General features: G+C 37.5%; 1 protein-coding gene across 1 annotated transcript; it reads left to right on the plus strand.

Moving 5' to 3' along the window:
- Window positions 1–4,065: 4,065 nt before the first annotated feature.
- LOC102082739 (cell surface A33 antigen) lies at window positions 4,066–9,864 on the plus strand. The gene is made up of 7 exons (XM_005457804.4): window positions 4,066–4,230; window positions 4,524–4,690; window positions 5,249–5,462; window positions 5,570–5,734; window positions 5,849–5,965; window positions 6,846–6,969; window positions 7,096–9,864. Exons 1-7 carry the CDS (start codon window positions 4,185–4,187, stop codon window positions 7,796–7,798), a joined length of 1,536 nt encoding a protein of 511 aa, XP_005457861.1. The 5' UTR covers window positions 4,066–4,184; the 3' UTR covers window positions 7,799–9,864.
- Window positions 9,865–10,243: the final 379 nt, after the last annotated feature.

Genomic DNA, 10,243 nt, shown 5'->3' on the forward strand with positions numbered 1-10,243 from the left:
TGTAATTGTTTATCTGGTACTTAATTGCTTTGGTGTAGTATTAATTTTAATGGCAGGAGACTTTATCAATAAGAGAACCTGTAAAAAAAAAATAAAAATCAAAAATCAAAAATCTATGCACTCCTTCACCTGTCCAGTGGACTGGAGTTCAGCCTTTGCTGGGCCGATTCTGGCCCGCATGTTTGACACTGTTAGCATATAGTATATAGGCAGCTCTGAAAAAACATTTTTGCTTCAGCTGATTAATCAGTAACAGAAAAATCAATAATTTACTTACTGAGAAATAATACCTTATTTGTCTTGGAAAGTTTTTGCTCTGGATTTATTCCCCCTCAGTTTGTTTTATTGTTCACAACTAGATTTCAGCTTTACTTGAGTATTTTATACTTAATTTATTCTGACTCCTATTAAACTGTCAAACAGCACCAGCAGGAAAATGTTCACTAATAGAAGTAAATGGGTCATTCCTAGTATTTAGTGAAATTCTCATGAGAGAATCTAGTGCATTTTGTGTCAGTACTAGTCAATACTTTTTTCTAATGGCTTAAATTATCAACCCTCATCTACCATCTAACACAATTATATGTATCCGAAATATTTTTTATAATAATCACTCAGATTTTTAATTAAACATGTTTGTTCGGTTTTAGTTATCAATATGTTATAAAATTAAGACAATTTCCATTACTTATCCACAGCCTTATTTATAATGTTCTATACCAACAACTATCGTTGCTATCAATACAAACCAGGATGTTTCAATTTTTTAAAAATAGGTTATATCCATAAACTGTCCCTCCTGTTACATTTACAGAAGTCCTTCTGATCAGGTTAGTTAACTGTTCCTCTAGTCATATGACTCACAGGAAGTAGTAAAATGTTATTGGAGGGAGTTTTGCAAGAGTCAGAGTAAGTATCAATCTTTGCGCAACCTTCCTCCCCGCCATATTTCAGAATGGTTCACAGAGGTAGTGAAGTGCAAAATGTCCACTCTGTTACATTTATTTCCAGAATAAAGTGATCATAGTTGATATTTTGATATGGTGGACACACTTTTAAAAAAAAACAAAAACCTTTTTGTAGTTTTGATGTGCTTTTCTGTTGTGCGCCACATGATCAAAAAAAAATCATAAAACATCTTCTGTGTTACTGACGACCCGTGTCACTGTTTTGCACAGTAACAGGGTGGATGCACTGTAATAATCATAGTGGTCAATTCACATGCTCTGCACATTTTTGTGTGCATTTTTAATTTACTGATATTACAACATGTAGGAATTTAATTAAATGTTCAGCACATTCAAATAGTATTCATAGTTTGGTATCTAAATCCTAAAATTGTTGGACAGCTTAAAAGTGTTTAAATTATAAATTAAAACATTCTGGCACGATGGCTGGGCTGTTACAATTCCCATTTCAGCTGGTTCAGTTCAGTTCAGTTTTATTAATATAGTCAAAAGGTGTCCAAATAAAGCTACTTTCACCTATTCCCTTGTCACAGCATGAGTTTTCCACTGGACACCTTTCCTGACATAACCCCAAGGAGGATTTGTGTCTCTGACTAGAACTGAACCAGATACCTGTTTGTTTGCCAACTAATTGTGTAATTCACTGCACTATAGAGCCACATTCAATAATACAGGTGTCCAAATAATTCTGTTTAAAATGTTGCAAAAGCCAGATGCTGCAAGTGGAAAACATGTCACATACCTTTCAATTGTACATTAAATGCCTAAAATGGTAACATGCAGATGAAATAAAAAGACAGAATGCAGAGAATGCAATCGCAAACCCATTTTTTATCTATTTTAATACAACATAGAAAACATTAAATATATCAGCTAATTTTAAATGAAATGGCAGCAACAGATGTCAAAAAGTGAGGATAGGAACAACAGAAAGTTGGAAAAGTAAGTAGAACTAAAAAGAATCAGATGATAGAACATTTTTCCTGGAGGCAGCATGACAACTTTGTTGGAATTGGGGTTGTAAAACAATACTATGAAAATATTTTTGGTTAACTGAACTGACTGAAATGAGAAAATGTAATAATTAAAAAGTGGATATCATTTCATTAAAATTCCTTTTTAATCTAGAAGACATGGACTGAACTGACACTGTGCTTCAAATTCAGCCGTGTCCCTTTTCATATAAGACTTGTTTGCAAGAAGCCTGTTAAAATGAATTTGCAGAATAAAGTCAGGGTCATTTTAACACTTATGTAAATATGAAAGTGACTGTACATTCAAAACACTAATTATGAAGATGAGAATGTTGTGTAGCAGCGGCCGGCATTACATGGAGAATTTGGACAAAATTAATTTAGCATTATTAATTTTATAGAACAATTTAGAATAAATTATTAAATCATGGAAATTAGTTTATTATTTGTCCCATCCTCCTCATCTTACCCCCAACTAGGCGGGGTGCCTAGGCATGTCTGTCCTACCTGAGCCTGGTTGTGCCACAGGACTCTTCCTGTTAAAACTTTTTTCTTTCCCACTGCTGCCGAGTGTTTTTTGCATAGGGGTTTATATGATTGTTGGGATTTTCTCTGTATTATTGTTGGGTCTTCCTCTTACAATATTAAGCACCTTGAGGTGACTGTTGTTGTGATTTTGTGCTATGTAAATAAAATTGAATTGAATTGAATTGAATTGAACTGAACTGAATTGAATTGAATTGAATTGAATTGAATTGAATTGAATTGAACTGAACTGAATTGAATTGAATTGAATTGAATTGAACTGAACTGAACTGAATTGAATTGAACTTAATTGAATGTATCGTGAGAAAATAAACGTAGCAACTTGCAGGGCTCATGGTCCGACCACTGTACCTAAGCAAACTGAAACCAAACAACCTCTGGCTAAGCAGATAGCACAACACAGAAGAGTTAACTCATTAGGCCAGGCAGGGAGGAACGCTGGTTTCAGCGGGGAGTCAAGGAGGCCATTTAAAAAAACTGAAAGACCTTCTCTGAATTGAGGAGGGCCTAAGGGTACATCTTTCACCATCTTACAATGCTGTGATTGCAGCCATTCCCCGACTCTCTGTGAATGGTACTCATGGCCATTGATCAGTGGTCATTGATTAGTTGCCATTGATCAATGGTCACTAATCGATGGCCGTTGATCAATGACCACTAATCAGTGGTCATGACAATTTGCAAAATTATGAGCATAAAATTGACCTCACAGCCTGTTGTTCCTTCAGTGGTCCTACTGTGAGCTGTTATGAAATGTACTGTTTATAAGGTTGGGGAAACCTGAAGTCAGCTGAGAGTGAAGAAGTCGCTTGGATGTTTGATGAAACGTTTCTCCCACTGAAAACGCTACATCCAGGTGAAAAGAATCAACTTTTTGTAGGAACTATTAGATTCTCTCACACATGAAATGACTAAAGCTAAACCGCAGTGGTTAAAGCTTTCAACCTCACATCTAAGAAAGGCTGAATACTTTAAGACTTCATCAGTCTGTAGGACTGCATCATCAAGGGCTGCGTCTGAATGCCACAAAGCCTCTGACCGAGCACGCTGTACTATAGCGAAGGTCACTTCTCCCTCCCTGCTCAAGTGCCTCATACAGTAATTTCTTTTTCAAACAGCTTCAGCTTCAGCCAACACAAAAAGGTTCTTATTTGTTCAATTACATTCATTTGCTTTTTATGTTGGGTGTGCTAGAGTAGCTGCTGGATAATGCTTGTTATAACATTTTCAATACAACACTGCATCCTGCAGGTCAAACTGAGCACAACAGCAGCTGCTGACAGACAATCTCACTTTCCAGGAAGGTCAAAATCCAAAATCCATCCAGTTTTGTAAGTTAATAATACTGAAACACTTGAGAGAGACACATGAAGTTTTTTGTTGTTTTCTGTTGTTTTGTTTACATCTGTCCATCTGTCTGTATGTTAAATTGAATATAAGCTCTTTTTCGTGTGTATTCCCTGCTTATCACTTTCAGCTCTAGTTTCTAAGTTTAATCAAAAGCGAAACAGATCGGTGATTGGAGCAGAGGTGACATGTGACTTGTAGCTGCTAATTTATTACCTGGAAGAGTCAACTTCTCCACACCTGGGAGTTCACCGTGAAGGTTAGGCGAGCTCTCGCTCTTGGACTGAAACCGTAAACTTTCATTTTTTTCAGTTTTTCTGGATCTTTTTATTCTCTTTTATAATCGACGATGGACAAGCAGCTTGGATGGGGAAAGCTGTTTCTGATACTCACAGGTACGCTTTATGCTTTATGTTATTTCTCTTCTGTGAAAACCATTGCCACACCTTTATGGTATTATCGCCTGTGTTAATCATTAACCCAACTTCTTGCTACTCACCTGGAACAGGATATCGTTTTACTCAAAGGAGACATTCAGATTTTTCTTTTCGACAGCTGCCTTGAAATAAATGTAAAAGTTTGAGTCGGTCATATTCCTGAAACTAGTTTTTCAAGTGATTATTAAAGAAGCACAAGAAACTAAAATACACTGGTTATGTATTATCATATTTATTCATTTTTATTCCAGTGCTGTCCTACTGCAGGAGTATCCAGGTGTCCATTCCAAAAAGTAAATATGAGGCTGAAAAAGGGGGCAGTGTTGACTTGACCTGCTCCTGGGTCCCTGCAAATCCATCCTTCATTGAATATATACTGAAATGGGAAGTCCTCCCAGAAAAAAGTGGAGATACAACGGTAAGAAATTAGTACACTAAATACTAAATATATGTTTATGTAGAACTGTACTGATTTTACTCAAGAATTAGGGCTGTTTTGGGATTAATAGTATTAATATAGAATATGCTATAGTCTTAAAACAGACAGTTACAGTTTTAGTAAAATAGAATTTCTATGAAAACAAAGATGTGTTCTACACGTTACTTGAATGTAACATGGTTCCTTCCTACTCATAAAGTAAAGATCTTTGTCCCAGTGGATAACGAACAGGTGAATGACTCATGTATGGTTTCATGTGTATAAACTACTGCTTCACCTATCAGATAACCCAGAAACAGGATTGAGTCTACATACAGTTTTTATTTGCCCAAGCTGGTAGCTCAGCTAATCCTAGCTAGTTCCAAAAACAGTGCCTTTTACCTGTATAGAATAAAATCATACATATGCCACATTTGCATGCCGTAAAGGGCTTTACAGGCTGTTCTGCATGTAGCCCACTGTATGTGGTAATATTTACAAATATTACTTTCAGCATTAAACTAAGCAGATATCTTATGCTTGTTTTTATTTCTCAAGAAAACTGTGGCTACTGCATGGTATGGCAAACCGGTTGAAATTACCCCAGCTTATGAAGGCAGAGCATCCTTGGACGTTGAACCTGACACTCGAGTGAGCACACTGCATTTAACACAGCTCACCATGCAGGAAAACGGCCACTTCCAGTGCAGTGTCCTTATATATGGTGATGATGATGGAAAACCACAGGCCACCACCTCCCTTTTGGTCCTGGGTGAGAATTAGCAAACTGATAGATTAGCCTCTTACACTCCAAAATATAATCTCAGAAATGATGTAAAATCAAAACATTTGTTTATGTTAACTTGTTTTATCTTGTAGTCCGTCCCTCTCCACCAATCTGCAAGCTTCAGGGAAGTGCAGAATATTTTCAAAATGTTACACTCACCTGTTTGTCTGAGGAAGCATCCCCAGAACCCACCTACGACTGGAAGAGCTTTAGTGTCGACAACAGTCCCAGACAATTTCCACCTAAAGCAACTCAAAGTATGCTTTTCTACTAGAAATATGTCACTTTCAAGTGCTCTGTGTAAATACAGTGGATTGGAAAAAAGGCATTACTCTGCACTGTTTCAGCTAATCTTTGTCATTATGTTTCAGAGGATGGAGTCCTATCTCTCTTCAATATAACAAGGGAGACATCTGGGTACTATATTTGCACATCACAAAATCAAATTGGTTCTGCCAGCTGCAACTTTACTTTGGCTGTGATGCCTGGTGAGCATTCCAACTTCTTTTCATTCAGTTTTGCAGTTTCCAATTCTCTTCATTTACACCAGCAGCAACAGTTGACTGTTTTGGAACAATGTTTCTTACACACTCATTGTAGATAACAAGATGACATCTTAGTTGCAAATGTAGTATTTACCTTCTAAATATGGGAGTGTGGGGGCTGGGGATTGTTACGTAGAGCTGGGTTGACATTTTTGGTTATTATCTCAAAATTCAGACACATATAATTCGAACAGAAATAAATAAGTCAGAATTTCATGATACCTAGTTGGCTAAAACCTGAAATGTTGATATATGACAAAATAAACAAAACAAAAATGGAAGCGCTTTAAGCCTGCATTCTTTTTAATGGTCACCAGGGGGCAATAGTTGTGGTTAATAAAAATCTTCAGGTCCTATAGAGGTCTATGAGAAAGCAGCTTTTCACTTGACCACTGTAAAGACTTTCCTGATGTGTTTATGGTCTCGGTCACTCATCATATTAAATCATATTAAAGAAAACATTGAGTCCATTTTGTAAACTTTGTCCAGTCTTAGTTTCAAAGAGTCTTAGTTTTGTTTGTTAGCTATGTTCATTGGCCAACAAGTTGTGGTTGACAAGCCATCACAGTGAGTGCAGAGTTCTCATTACATTATAAAAAGAAGCAGCTGGTCTGAGGACTGCTGCCATATTGGTTATCATTTTATTATTTTACCATGACAATGTGATTTAAATTGCCTGACATAATAATTGAAATAATTGCAATTGAAATCCATCTTCTCCAAAACATAACTTGACAATCAGAAATAGCTCTAAGTAAAGCTTTAAACCCTGGATGAAAGGTTTAACCCTGACCGAACTATATTAACTTACTTTTTTCTCCAGCTAGCATGAAAATTGGATCCACAGCAGCTATAATAGGAGGAGTCCTCGCAGGGCTCCTGGTGGTGGGGATTCTCATCATCTGTCTTTATCGGAGAAGGAGCAAGAAGAATAAATATCCTGAGGGGTACGTACTGTGTTTTCTAGATTTTTCTGTCATTGCAAATTCTTTTAAACAATTTTTGATTAAAACAATTATTGAAAGTATCTCGGTCAATCAACCATCCAACTCCTTCATGTGTTTGTCTCCTAGTTCCCCAGAAGAAATGAGGTATTACGACCAAGATGCTGCCGAAGGTGAAGAACCATACTCGGACGACAAGTCAAACAGCGAGAAAAAACAGGCCAGCCAGAATGAGGTTAATGATGTGGCACCTCAAAACATTTCCAGAGTCGAAGAAGTTGTGCAGAAGTTTGCAGATGATCAGTACAGTTACAATAGCAGCAAAGAAAGGTATGAAGGCAAGGGCAGTGATATAGACTCTCACCGGTACCAGGACGACCAGCGGGACCATTATGGTGGTAACCGGGATCGCCTTGAGGATCAACGCGAACGTTATGGTGGTAGTAGAGATCGCCTCGAGGATCAGCGTGATCGTTACGGTGGCAGTAGAGATCGCCTCGATGATCAACGTGATCGTTACGGTGGTAGCAGAGATCGCCTCGATGATCAGCGCGATCGTTACGGTGGTAGTCGAGATCGCCTTGATGATCACCGCGAACGTTACGGTGGTAGTCGAGATCGCCTTGATGATCAGCGCGATCGTTACGGTGGTAGCCGGGACCGCCTGGATGATCAACGTGAACGCTATGGTGGAAGTCGTGATCGCCTTGATGATCGCCGTGACTATTATCGCGGTAGCCGAGATCGCCTTGACGATTACAGTCGAGATGACCGCGGTGATCGCTATGGTGGTAGCCGAGATCGACTTGATTACAGTGACAGAAACCAGTAAAAATCTTTTACTGCTTAAGTGAAACCTGCAAAATGAATTAATGTCTTTTGCCTTGTCTCCCTCCCCTCAGGCCCAGCTGGTTTCTTCCTATTAAAAGGGAGTTTTTCCTTCCCACTGTCGCCAAAGTCCTTTTTCATAGGGGGTAATCTGATTGTTGGATTTTCTCTGTATTATTGTAAGGTCTTTACCCTACAATATTAAGCGCCTTGAGAAGACTGTTGTTGTGATTTGGCGCTATTTCAATAAAATAAAACTGAATTGAATGCATCATGAGAAAATAGAAATAGCAACCTGGAAGACTCATGGCCAGACCACTCTAGCTTTATGGCGGCCCCTAGAGACAAAACACGTACAAACTCCAAAACACGTGCAAACTCCGAACCATGTACAAATTCTAAAGCACATAAAAATTTCGAAGAATGTGGAAACTCCAAAGCATGTACAAACTCTAAAACAAATGCAAACTCCAAAACTCAACGGAAGTGCTCCAGGACGCTAGGGGCAGTGTTGAGCTTCTCTCTGAGCAAAGCACACTGACTGTTAGCTAAAGTCAGATTTGACTCCACCATAAACCAAGCGTTTATAGTAATTAAAAACAAATCAAACGAACAACAGTTTGCACATTACCTTTCTTATAAAGCGTGGTCGTTCTATCCTTGCAGGTGTTTATCCTATCCAACTCCATGTGTTTGCAACAAACTTGCCGTTTATTTTGCAAATCGAACTCAACACTGCCCCTAGCGTCCTGGAGCACTTCCGTTGTGTTTAGAAGTTTGCATTTGTTTGGGAGTTTTTACGTGCTTCGGAGTTTGTACATGCTTTGGAGTTTGTATGTGCTTTTTGGAGTTTGTACGTGTTTTGGAGTTTGTACGTGTTACCACCATAGGTAGTTGAGCTAACTCAACATACATTACACTGATGGAAGTCATTAAGTTGAATTTTGATTACTACAAAACTGCGCAAAAGTCTTGAATTACCCCTTGTTCTGCCCCTGAAGGGAGAGAGTATGTAATCGAGTTCGCGCGTCTGTTTGTCTCCTTGTTAGCAGTCTATTGCCAAAGTTGTAAAGATATAATCTTTTTTTTATGGATCATCTTCAAACTTCACAACAATATACTAGGCCAACAAAAAGCACCTAACTCACAGATTAATCCAAAGGGAAAATTATAAATGCATTGTTTAACGCCTTTCTACTCATCAGAGCAAGTGCTTTTTTACTACAAGTTTCATTAACACACATTCATGAATGTTAGAAACAGCCGTTTCTAACATTCACCCACATTTACTCAAATTCCAATGGATACATCAGAGGCAACTGGAAGAGTCAGGAAGAGTCAGGTATTGATCCATTGTCCTTCTAATCAGTAGATAACTAATTCCATCATCTGAGCCACAGCCGCCCCAGTGTTTTGGCTGCAGGCAACTTAGCAAAGAACCAATTTGAAATAGCATCTTTGGGCACTTTGTTACTAGCAGGCTGTAAAACAAAACAAAAGAAAAGAAAAAGAAAACATAATTTGATTCCATTAGTTTTCTGTATTAACTGGAACTTTAGACCTTATTGCTAACTCCGTGACCGAACAAATTTCAGTAAGTTTGTTTTACACAACTTTGCTGTAATACACCATCACATGATCAGATTTTCTTGAAGGACATTGATTTGCTGTGAACATGGCCTATATAAAAAATGTATTAGTGTTAATTTTCGCAAAAAGTTTGATTAATCTTTGAATCCCATGTTCAAATTTATCATAAATGTTAGTTTGTTGTTATTGATACATTTACTGCCATTATTGGTCAGTTCGTGCATTTTTTACTTTTTTTTCATAATGCAAAATGTGTTGTTTTTGTATTTTTGAGTTCAGCTCCTTTTTATGCTTGAGATGAAAGTGTATGCTGTTCGCTATTTTTCTAACAAAACTTACTAATTTGTTGTTTCTTCTTGTTCATTATTTTAAACTAAAAAGGTTGTTTTATGGTGTTATACAAAACCAAAAATTGTGATTCGGCTATGTTTTGCTCAACTCTTGTATTGTGTCAGAAAATAAAATCATTAGCAAACAATATACTGTGGGATGGCTTTTTTTGTTCACAAATTGAGCTTGTGCATCTTAATATTACATGTGTTTATGCAGCTCTAAATAAAATCAAGTATACATAGAAAACATTGATATTGTGTGCTTCCTTATTGCATATGTTCGGCCCTGCCAAGTAGTTGGTTAAAAAAAAGGTTTATTTCTCAAGGCTTTGCGTGTACACATAATAGCTCATAGCTATAAAAGCTATTTTAAACCAAAGCAAAAATACTGACCAGGTCTTTCAGCTACAGCATCCTGTGATGCTGGAGATGAATGTGACTCTCTAGACCCTATTGTATTCACACGTTCAAAGTTGAGTCATTCTATTGCTTCATCTGACTTTGTTGGGCTAAAGAAACCAAGTGAT

The sequence above is a fragment of the Oreochromis niloticus genome, linkage group LG16, assembly GCF_001858045.2.
Source record: "Oreochromis niloticus isolate F11D_XX linkage group LG16, O_niloticus_UMD_NMBU, whole genome shotgun sequence".
Taxonomy (NCBI): domain Eukaryota; kingdom Metazoa; phylum Chordata; class Actinopteri; order Cichliformes; family Cichlidae; genus Oreochromis; species Oreochromis niloticus.